We start from the raw sequence: 12,801 nt of genomic DNA on the forward strand, positions 1-12,801 counted from the left end.
AGGTTTTGTTATGATTTTTTTTGTTTCGTTTGTGCTAAACGCAGAGGTTAACATAGTGCAACACCTGAAGTGGGAGGATTCAGGGAGTGGATGTAGGTCATGTTTGACCAAACCATTATAAATCTTTGTGTCATTTAATTTTTGCTGCTAACTTACTGCAATTTTAACTTCGTAGTTGAAAATTTTGCTTTTAAAAAAATTTCAATTAAAATTTCTACGAATCAATAATTGGTTTTAATTTTTAAATCTAAGAGATTTTTTTTTTAATTATCAATTCACCCCCCTCTTGGTTAGCCTTGGGACATTAGTCTAGGTTTAACAACCTATTATAGATTCAACAATAATCATCCATTAAATGCTTTCCAAATTAACGCTCTCCATAATTTGGAAAGATCTTCAAATCAAAAATCTATATCTTATCTTTCACTTCAAAAAGTGGAAGATGACAAACTAGGCTCCTATATCAGAATGACTGCACCCAGATGGTTGTTTATATACCCCGGTCCCAAATGGATCAAGTCAAGCATAGTTCTTCAAAATAAGTGGGCAATCAATCATGATCCTAAATATTCACCAAACCCCTATAATATGTGAACTTCTAAATTGGTAGTACCTTTATGAGCATGTATGTTTGATTCTCCTTGGTATCTATTTTCTTCAAATAGATATTGCCTTTAGTAATCAAGTCCTAAACAAAATGGAACCTTACATCAATTTGCTTGGTATGAGCATTAAATACTATATTTGTGGCCAAGAATATCATACTCTAACTATTGAATAACACTATCAGGGACTTTTGGTTAAAAACTAAATCATCTAGTAGGCCCTTCATCCAAATTACCTCCTTCATCACCTGTGTGACTTCCATATACAAGTCCTCAGTAGTAGACAAATCAATAGTAAACTGAAGAATTAATGTCCAACTGACTGAACCTTCTACTAATGTGAATAAGTAACTAATTATATACCTACACCTATCAATATCACCAGCATAATCTAAGTTAGTGTAGCCTACACAAATGAACAACATATGACTGCTACATCAATTCTACCCTTTATATACCTTAGAATTCTCTTCACAGCCTGCCAATAACTCGTTTATAAATCATGCTTTGCTCATAACACTAGTTACTTGTGCAATGTCTGGTCTAACATAAACCATAATATACATCAGACTGTCAACTACACCAGCATAACGAATCGATTATATATCTTTTCTCTCCTGATCATCCTTAGGACAATGATCTGAACTCAACTGGAATTGGGATGCAATGGATAGACTCACATCCTTTCTTGAATCATCAATCCCAAACTTTTTCAGCACCTTTCAAACATAAACTACTTGTGAGAGCCAAACCTTCCTAGCTACCTTGTCCTTAAGAATCTCTATGCAAAGAATTTTCCAGCTTCACCCAACCCTATCTCAAACTATTTGGTCAGTTGCTTCTTAATCCTATTGATCTCAATCTAACTGATAGATGTAATCAACATAACATTAATATATAGAAGAAGGTAGATAAACTCTCCACTGGAGAATTTCTTAAAATATGCATATGATTGTAGTGGCCCCCTGTGTACTCCTCTCCAATCATGAATTGATCAAACTTTTTGTTCCATTGTCATGGTGACTGCTTTAAACCATATAAAGACTTATCTAAACTACAAACCAAGTGTTTTAAGGCCTTATATCTAGACGGATGTACAAGCATATCTCCTATTATAATTCCCTATATAAGATTACAGTTTTCACATCGAGCTATTTCAGAATCAGACTATAGCATGCTACAAATGCTAAGAGAATACAAATCGAGGGATGCTTGACCACTAGTGGAACACCTCATCATAATCAATCATTTCTCATTGTATAAAGCCTTTTTCCACCAACCTAGCATTATGCCGCATATCATCTCCATGAGATCCATCTTTCTTTGCATACATCAATTTGCACCCAATGGCTTTCCTTCATAGGGTAAGCTTCCGCAACCTCTTTTTAAGAGACTACATCTCTTCATCCATGGCCTTCTTCTAAAGATTACCATCATGATAGTCAACTACCTCTTTATAGTGACTAGAAATTTCAACCTCTATGATAGAAAGTACAAATGTAATATAGTCCTTCAACCAAGTTAGTTTTGGGACATTCTAGCGCTTTGTTAGGCTCCTAATAGATTCCTGAGTAGGAATCTTATTCTGATATGTCTAGGTGGAACAAATAGAGTTATATCAAACTCTAACTTCTGCAGTGCATGTATGGTCCCAATAAAGCACTTCACCTATTATGAGTCCTAAGGCTTCAACATGCTTGCCTCATCAAATGTAATTTCATTTCTAAAGATAATTTTCTTCTCTCCCTGATTATAGAGTTTGAAGCCCTTGACTCCACACTTGAAACCAATAAAGATTATCTTCTTTGTTTAAGATTCTAGTTTATCATTTTGAATATGATAGTATGTTAGACACCCAAAAACTCTCAAGTGCTCATAATCGCTAGTAGGATGCCTCTACCATAGCACTTTTGAGGTCTTCTTCTCAAAAGCTACAAAAGGCAGATGGTTCACCAAGGGATAGACATAGTATATAGCCTCATCCCAATAGATTATGTCTAACCTAGCATTTGATAACATTTACTAAACTTTCTCCAGTAAATCCTGGTTCAGCCTCTCTTCCACTCTATATTGTTATAATGCTCTATCCCATATCTCTGACACTTACAAAAATGCAATCGTTGCATATTTTCCCCTAATGTCAAATCTGATACATTGGATATTTTTACCACAGTTAGTCTCAATTCACTTCTTCCATTTTTTTTTAAAATCTTTAGTACCTTGTTCTTATGTCTCATGGTGTGCACCCAAACATATCTTCAGTAATCAGTGATAAAGAGAAAAAATATATTCACATGTCAAATGATGTATAAATATCTTCGTCGGGTGCCAAACATTTGTGTGAACATATTCAAGAATACCCTTTATTATGGATAGTAGTAATAAATAATACCCATGTCTTCTTGAAAAATACATAATAATAATAAAATTTGAGATTGCAGACAATTTCTCCTTTAATCGATCATTTCTTTTCCAAAATCATAAGAGAAGCCTCCACATGAGCTAACCTTATATGCCACAATGTAGTGGCATGAGAAGAGTCATCAGCAATAGCAGCGAATCCTATCACTATTCTACCCTCAAGATAGTAAAGATTATGATGACAATCTCTTTTCAAGAAAACCATCGCTTCATGATATATCTTCAGAACTCCTACCTAAATGACTTTCTTATAGCCCTTAGTCTCCAAAGCCCCAACATAGAATATTTCTTTTTTCATATGTGGAATGTTTCTCACATCAATAAATTCTCTCATAGTACCATCATGTATTCTAATGAGTACACTCCCTATACCAATAGTATGAAAAACTTAATCATTACCCATGGTCACTACACCACTATCAAGCTCCTTATAAGTACGTTACCACTCTCTAGTGCAATAAATGTGATAGGTAGCACAAGTGTCTAGAACCAGCATCATCCATATATATACAAAATATATGAAATTGCATATACTAATAGATCATATTCATCTTCACGCTCTTCCACACTAAGGTATTCCTCTGCCTTAGTGGAAACTTCCATTCCTTTCTCCTTCAGCTTCAGACAATTTTTCTTCTAATAACTAGTCTCTTAAAAAAATTGCCCATGAGACTTGCCCCACTTATTACTGGCACCCTTTTTATTCTTCTTCTTCTCATATTTGCCTTGTTTGAATGTGAGAGCTTTGGATGAATTCAACTTTGCATGTTCATTATTCTTATGATAGAACTCATGATTCAGCAATGTTGTAGTCACCTCACCATAATTCATGTCCTCCTTTTCATGATTAAATGTCATCGTGAAGTTCTTATATTCATATGGGTGTGAATTCAACAAAATGAGTGTTTGTCTTCATCTCCAACCTCCTCATCCAAATTCTAAAGATATATGAACAACTTTGTGAAGTTATTCAATACTCATCAATAGTAACCCCATGTATGATCTGAAATATGTAGAGCCAGCGTTTCATATAGAGATGATTATTCACACTCTTCATCAGAGAGTTATTCTCCAAAACCTTTCATAATTTTACAGTAAAAGTCTCAATCATCTCGTCAAACTTGATCTCATGAGATATACAATTTTTTATCATGTTGCAGAAGTCTTGATCATCGCCTTGTACTTAATCTTCTACAATTCTCTCTTTGAAATCTCCTTAGGACGTTCCTCTAGATTTGGAGAACACAGAGCATCCATCACATCACATCTCTACATGTCAAAGTTTTCTTCTTCATCAAATTTTGTCAAATCGACCTTGAGGAGATGTGTAACAAGCTGATGGATCACTGCCTTCTCCACCATTAAGGTGGATGTATCAATGGCTCTACCAAATCTCATAGCCTCTAAAAAATTGTAGTTGTCTCATGTAGCTGGAATCTCACCAATCTTTCCCTCTTCCTTCGCCTGGACGAACCACATGAACTGAAAGAACTAATTAATCTCATGTTATTCAAGTGTTGCCAGAAATCCCATCGAAATTCGATTCTGATACCAATTGTTGTGAAAACAGCGGAAACAAAAGCAAAATCAAAGCACAATTAATATAGAATACAACGATTTATGTGATTCAGTAAAGATGACTATGTCCACGGGAGGGGATAATTTCACTATAATTTGGAGAAACAAGTTACAATATGCTCTCAGTTGCTCTCCTACATCATACATTAGCCCATAGGCCCAATTTAAAAAAAAAAACAAAATAAGGAAAATTTAATTAATGAAGATCTAATCATTCCAATTAGATTTTCCAATCAATGCAAATTAAATCTATCTCCTAATTTTGGTAGCAATCAGGTTCCAAATCAATGCAATAATCAGCCATTAAATGCTTTCCAACTAACGGTCTCCATAATTTAGAAATATATCAAAATCAACAAGATATAAATATTATATACTTCTCAACTAGACATTTATTATTGTATAAATTATTGTCTGTGAATTATGGTTAGAAATAAGTATAATTATAGATATGCCCATAATAGGATTACACTTTTTTTTTTGGTCTTACTAAGAGAAAATTGACTAAGCAAATATCTCAAAATTGTATATTGTCTGTTTGATATCCCTGTCTATAAAACGTGAAGAACCCTCTAAACGAAAGTAAACAATTGTATTTGTAATAGTAATCACATTACATTCTTGTTTTACATCAGCCAGTGCTTCTTTTTCGTGATTATGAGATCTCTCGCGGTCTGCCCCACACCAACTAGATTGGAATCTCCATTAACATCTCATGAAATAAACTAATTAAGCGATGTGATCTCAGGAACATGACAGAATCATAGAATTGAAGGATTAATTATCATATTAAATTGTTAATCTTTCTTAATAAAATTTAAAAATAATAATAAACAGGCTTGTCGTAGGAGTATGATGTTGAAATATAGCTATTATTAATATGTTAAACATAACAATTTGGTTATAATATAAGATATCACTTATACAATGTGGAAATATCTGCCACATTGAAGGTATATGAGGTGTTAAATTCTGCAGGTAAGTCCACAACATAAGCATTATCATTGATTTGTTTGAGAATTGTTATGGGCTCAATCTTCTGGCGACTCAATTTGTGGTAGGTTCTTGGTGTAAAGTGCTCGAGACGTAGTCAAACTATCACCAGATCTCTTAGCTAAAAAATCTTGGCATGACAATGTTGGTCCATGGTCTGTTTATGTTTAGCATTGGAGTCAATAAGCTTTTGGTAGACGTCCTGGAGCATGGTTAAAAACTAATCTTCCATTGTACTGAAAGCTCGACTGTGGCATTTTGGCAATACAAAAATGTCAATTGTGTGATTGGGCGGTTTAGTGTAAATAATACTTAAGGAAAACTTCCCCATGAAACAATATGACATGCTATTATATGCAAATTTAGCTTGCCCCAAGAGCTCATCCCACATTTCGGGTGGAACTAAACACCGGAGCATATTATCGAGAGTGTGATTTAACACTTCTGTCTGGTTGTCCATTTGTGAATGATAGGCCGAGTTGAGCTTAATTTCAGTATGCAGGCGCTTCCATAACTCTTTCCAGAAGTAACTGATAAACATCACATCCCTATCCAATGTAAGACGGTAGGGAATACCATGGAGGTATACAATTTCAGTGAAGAAGAGGCGAGCCACATTAAGTGCATCAAAGGTCTTCTTACAAACAATAAAATGAGCCATCTTAGAGGATCTGTCAACGATGACCAGGATTAAATCATTTCCCCGTCGAGAGCGAGGCAGCCCGAGCACAAAATTAAAGCTTAAATCTTCCCAAATAGTTTTTGGTACTGGTAAGGGAATATATAATCCTTGATTTTTTCTGCCGCCCTTATAACTTTGACAAACAAGGCACCGTTAGAAAAACCTCATTAAATCCCTTTGGAGACGAAGCCAGTAAAACCTCGATAAGATATGTGCTACTGTATTCTTCTTACCCACATGTGTGAATAGTCCTCAACATTAGATCTCCTTGATCAACTGAGACCTCCAGGAGTAGTCTGGAATGCACAATTGGTTGTGTTCGAACAGGGAGCAGTGTCTTATGGTGAATTCTAGAGCAGAATAATTATTCTGGCAATCCTTCCATATAGTGCCAAAGTCAGTGACGCTAGCATAAAGTTCTTTCAGACACTCGAGTCTAGTAAGCTCTGTTCATAACTATGTGAGGAGACTTAGTTTCAGTTGAGAGCAGGGGCAGCTTAGATCATTCTCCATGATGTTCTGATAGCCCATCTTGTGCTTTAGAATGAATGAAAACCATTAGAGATATAACAGCTAGTGATCCTGCATTCTATTTATACGTTTCTGGTTGTTAATGTATTACAAAGCCTTGCGATCACTACACAATATGAAATCCTTGTTTAACAGATAGTGTTCCCACTATTTCAACACCCTGACTATTACATACAATTCCTGTTCATAGAAAGTCCATGTTTGTCTCGTTGGGCTTAATTTTTCACTGAAGAATTCTACTGCCTTCCATCTTGACTCAAGACAGCACCAATGCCTATGGACGATGCATCTGTATCCACATGGAAAGGCTTTTAAAAGTTTGGCAAGGACAACATAGGTGATGTGGTCAGAGCTATTTTGACTACTTCAAAACTTTGTTGTTGTTCTTTAGTCCACTAAAATTATTAAAATTATAAAACAGTTTGTGATTGGTTCCATGAGCATGTTGAACCCCTAGATGAATCGACGATAGTAGTTTGCGAGACCGTGAAAACTGCGTAGTTTGAAGAAGGAATGTACAACTAGCCAGCTAGTAATAGTGAAGATTTTGTGCGGATCCTTGTAAATCCCCTTCGATGAGAGTATAAAGCCCAAGAATTATAGTTTTGATATAATATACTCACACTTAGAAGGATTGAGAAGGAGCTGATTTTGTCTCAAAGCCCCCAAAATGCTTGATAAGTGAGCAATGTGATCAATCGGTGATTCGCTAGAAACATGAATATCATCGAAATAGGCAACACAAAATTTGTTGAAAAATGGTTTGAGGACTTCTGTCATCAATCTCATGAATATTGAGGGTGCACTACACAGGTTGAATGACATTACCTTCCATTCATAAAGGCCATAACAGGTCTTGAAGGAAGTCTTTCACTCGTCACCAGGCAGATCCTAATTTGATGAACCACTTCGGAGATTCAATTTTGAGAATTTAGTGGCACTAGATAGTTTTTCCAACAATTCCTCAACTCTCGGGACAGGGAGCCAGAACTTCACAATAATCTTGTTAATAGTGTAACTATCGATACACATGCCCCAACTCCCTTTTTTTTTGGTACAAGCAATGCCGGGATGGTGCATGGACTGATGTTTGGCTAGATGAACTTCTTCTCTAACAATTCCTACACTAATTTTTGCAATATTTGATGCACTTTCAGACTCATTCTATAATGTGGTTGATTGGGAAGCATTACTCCTACGTGGAAGTCAATTTGGTGTTGTAATGCTCACAGAGGTGGGAGCGTAGACGGTAGAGCTTCAGTTAACACTTCTTGGAACTGGTCCAATAGCTCTTTAATCTTGTCATCCGGGTCATCCATCTGATTTGCGGCATCTTGTTCCTGAATCAATAGTGCAAACATTAGTGAATGTTATTTCCAAGAGGATAAGAGAGTAGTACCATAGAAAAGGTACATGGATGCTTTGGTTTCAAGGTTCTACGCTTGGTGGTCCTCTAGTTGATAAATCAATCTCAACCGCTTTCCCTTCCATTCAAAGGAGTAGGTGTTGACTCTTCCATTATAAATAGCACCGATATCAAATTGCCAAGGCCAACCCAAAATCAGGTGGCAAACATTCATATCCAACATGTCACAAAGTACTTCGCAAGTGTAATGTTTCCCTATAGAGAATATAATTTCGCACTACAATGTCTATTCCCTTCTTCACCCAGCTTAATTTGTACGATTGTGGTGCTTGGTTGTTTTAAGGTGGAGGGCTTGTACCACATCATGCGATACTATATTTTTAGTACTTCCGCTATCAATAAGAAAGTTGCAAACCTTGCTATTAATGGTGCAACGTGTTCGAAAAATGCTATGGCATTGAGAGTTGTTTGGCTTTCGTGACGCTAGTAGTAGATTCTCTAGGACACGGATAAGTGGATCTCCCTTATCGCCTTCCAAGCCTTTGACATATGTTATTTGATCTTCTTCCTGGTTACCATTGTCTTCTTCTCCTTATACATTCAATAGTTTAAATTGTTGATGATTGGGGCACACATTGAACTTATGCCCCACTTGGAAACACTGAAAACAATAGATGACTTGTATTGGTGCAACAATTTTTTGGCTAGAATCTAGGCTCGGGACTTGGCTGGATAGAGCTCATGGGTGGATTACCTTTAGGCTTTACTTGAGTTTTTTTGGTGACCAGAGGTGTTTGTTTAGTAGCATAAATGTCGTGATCTTGGAAGGGGCGTCTTTCCAATTGCATCTCTACTTTAAGTACAAAGTTTACTCCCTCTGACAACGACCATATGGAGTTCAGCTCTAGCTTGTCCCAGATGCCGTCCTTCATCTCACCTACAAAACGGGCCACTAGCTAGTTGGAGGTCTCGTTAAGATCATTTCTAGCACATAACCTATAGAATTTTTTTGTATACTCGCTCATAGAACGACCACTCTATATATGAGCATTGTTGGTCTTTCATATAAAGCTATCATTCGTAATCAGTAGGGAGGAAGTGTGTCCGTAATATCTGTTTCATGTGTGCCCATCTATGCACTCCACCTCAACCTTCCCTTCTTCTAGATTGCAGCACCTGTGACCACCATGCACTGGCGCCCCCGCACACCCTACTAGCAACGTATTTGACTTGCTTATTGGGCTCTATATCCATGTATTCAAAGAAATTCTCCACAGCCCTCTCCCAATCAAGATAGTCCTCATTGTGTAATCTCCCTTCAAAGAAAGATATATCATGCTTCACCCAGAACCCAGGCCGTTGTCGGTCGTGAGCCATGGGTCACGGATACTGCAGTGCCATATTATCGCCATCCGACTCGTGGAAAACATCCGAAACATAGTCTCCACCCTCATCTTTTGAATCGAAGAACTCCTGTAAGATGGGAACTCGCCTTCTGATGTGATATACTATGGAAAAGCATGTTAGAGCAGGGAAATACAAAATGGAGAACCTACAAACCTTCTGTAATATGATATTTCCAAAGGTGTCATTCCTCCTCACAAAGGATAGATAAAACGCATAATGTCATGAGGTTTTCCTCATGTTGAAAATGGTTAAAACAGCAAGGGCTATTCTATACTATATTGCCTGAAAGAGCAACTAAGATAGTGGAGTAAGTATCAGATAACGGTAAACTAAGGAAGAGTAAATTAGAGTAAAATAAGCTATAGTTATTAGTTAACTATGATGCGCAGCATCACTCATCATATCCAAATTTTAAAAAATTGAGAACAAATTACCTCAGTCGACCTACAAAACTCCTCATTTGACCAACAGCTTTCGTCCATTATAGTTCCTTGTGCCCAATCTGGATTAAACATTATCGCAGCAGCAGAAGAAACAACCACAACTCGTTTCACACTTGTCTCTGAGCATGCTTTGAGTACGTTTTTAGTCCCCAATAGAGCTGGGCTTATTATTTCTTCCTGAGGTAGAATTTTTGTTAAAAATTTTGTCATTTGGCCTACAAATTCATAGAATTACTAGAATTGATATAATATAAATCTAACTCTAAATTACTACCTCTGGATTTGAAGCTCCACTTAAAATAACAGGACTAGCAACATGAAATACTCCTTCACAACCAGAAATGGCTTCCACAATAGCATTGTAATCAAGCAAGTCAGCCTTAAAGAGTTGCAGATTCTTTGTAGCCCGATCCAACTTCTTCAAATGGGCGTTCTTTTCATTACCTTAGACAATACATAATGTTTATCAAAATAATATACACTTTTAAATAAGAGACAGAGAGAGAGAGAGAGTGTGTCTAGAGAGAGAAGATTTTAACAAGTTATTTTCTCAGCATAAATCCTTTACTTCATACCAAAAATAATATTCATTTTCTAATAGCTAATGCAATCATCTAATAAATATTGTTTATCAACTTTTTATCTCAATTTTTTTAATAAAGATTATAAAGCATAATCATTTATACTACTTAAAAAAAATAGAATGTGATTCTACTCATTTATGATTCTTATTTTTATGTTTTAAAAAATAAACATAATTATTAATATGTTTAAGCAAAATGAATTATAATAGTTGCTTATAATTCTTATTGTTTGAATTCAAAGTGTAAAGAGTTATTCTACCTTCAAAATTTTTAATTGAAGTTATTTCTTTTCTTCTTATAGCTTGATTTCAGACTTTTGTATGTAGTATTATAGTCGACTTTTAGATGTGGTCATTTTTAAAAAAAATTCTTTTTGAATTAATTTCTTGTTCAATGCTTTCAATTGAATATCAAATCTTACTAAATTAAGAAATAAATGTATGGCCTAAAATTTCTTTCAGTGGTTTGTATAGCATTGAATTAATAAAATCATCATAAATAATTTAAAAAAATGAGTTTCTTTGTCAAAATTTATGAAAGACAAATTTCTATAAGAAAAAAAGATTTAAGAAAATAAATAGTTCATACTAACATCCATCAACCCCTTAATATCTTGGATCTTAAAAGGGAATTTTGAAATGGTAGAAGTATATAAACAAGTCAGAGAAGACAAATTTTAGCGTACGAAAGTTTAGTATTACATAGATTAAAAAATCTTTATAAGATGTCAAACTTTCAATTATGAAAAAAAAAAAAAGAATTTATGACAGCAAAATATGTTAACATTTTAATAATTTACATTATTATAATTTAATAAATAGGTTTTTTTATATATTATAATTTATTTCAACACAAATTATTTTATTTAATTATTGCAAATGAAAAAGACTGATCTTATCTTGTTTGATGGTGCTTCTGTGGTGCATAATCCATCTTCTCGATGATTAAGATTTTTTTAGGATGATTTTTTTAATAATTATTTAAGAAAAAAATAATATTTTATCTTTACTTATTTTCAACTTATCTTACGTTTGACGAATTTATTGCTATTCCAATAGGATGTAATATAATAATTTTGAAATACCTGTCAATGAAAACATAGAAAGAGATCCTAACAAAAATAAAAAAAAAAATAAAATAAATAAAATAAATAAAATAAAAAAAATAATAAAAAAAATAGAAAGAGATCCTAACATAAATATTTTTCAGAAGCACATAGATAACCTTTCAGCTTTCAAGGCTGAGAAGAGATCATGAGATAGAAAAAGGAAGAGATAAGCAGGAAGAGTACTTGGATCTCTGACGGTGCCATGAACCTTGTAGCCCTCTGAGAGGAGAAGCTTCACAAGCCAGGAACCAATAAAACCTCCTGCTCCAGTAACACAAACTCTTCTCAACTCGCTCATTTGTTCCTCCATTTTCAGCTCTCTCTTTCTCTCTAGCTGCTGTATCTCATATGGATTCGGATGCGATGAGGGTAAATCTGTTGGAAATGATCCGAATCCTATTCATGTCTTTATCAGAATAAGATTGAACGGTCATCCTTATTCGTATCGTACATTGCGAGTTTCGGTGTATGACAGTGTAGCACAGACTGTCTCGTCCTTACGTTAGTCACATAATTATTGTAGGCATTAAAAATAATAGCATCTGAATATTCCAATGAATTTTACCTTTGTTGAGCCCTTAACATTCACAGCAATAGAAAAATATAGAGTTTAACATTCAAATTTTGTATAAAAATCTAATACACCTATAGAGAAAGTGGTGCAAGAGTTATTAGAGATACTATAATTTTTACATGAAAATTTCTGAAAAGGAGAAAAAACCGAGGTTTTACCCAGTTGAAATAAATTCATTAGTATTTGTTGTTGATTTCAAATGATGCTCTTCCTTGCAGAAAGGCATTGGCAAATCATATAGAGCACATTAAATAGTTCAACTTAGAAGAATTCAAAGGCATAAGAGCTGTTCTCAAGAGAATATTGACATGTTCATTTGGTCAGTTGGAACATCGTAGACAGACAACGGAAGTCGATAGGACCATAGTCAGCAGACAACGGAAGTCAGAGTGACCATGTTGGCGATCGACAGTGGTTAGAGGACTATAGTCTGTGGACAACGTAGGACGTCGGAGAGACCATAGTCCATAGGATCGGAGAAAGATGCAGAGATGGCCACCGGACCGAGG

The 12,801-nt window shown here is 35.1% G+C and overlaps 1 protein-coding gene across 1 annotated transcript; it reads right to left on the reverse strand.

The window, feature by feature from the left end:
- Window positions 1-9,556: 9,556 nt before the first annotated feature.
- LOC110100217 (cinnamoyl-CoA reductase 1-like) lies at window positions 9,557-12,174 on the reverse strand. The gene is made up of 4 exons (XM_028698570.1): window positions 11,902-12,174; window positions 10,301-10,470; window positions 10,011-10,203; window positions 9,557-9,684 (listed from the first exon to the last, which is right to left on the reverse strand). Exons 1-4 carry the CDS (start codon window positions 12,026-12,028, stop codon window positions 9,557-9,559), a joined length of 618 nt encoding a protein of 205 aa, XP_028554403.1. The 5' UTR covers window positions 12,029-12,174.
- Between the last annotated feature and the right edge of the window lie 627 nt (window positions 12,175-12,801).

The sequence above is a fragment of the Dendrobium catenatum genome, unplaced genomic scaffold (assembly GCF_001605985.2).
Source record: "Dendrobium catenatum unplaced genomic scaffold, ASM160598v2 fragScaff_scaffold_1109, whole genome shotgun sequence".
Lineage (NCBI taxonomy): Eukaryota > Viridiplantae > Streptophyta > Magnoliopsida > Asparagales > Orchidaceae > Dendrobium > Dendrobium catenatum.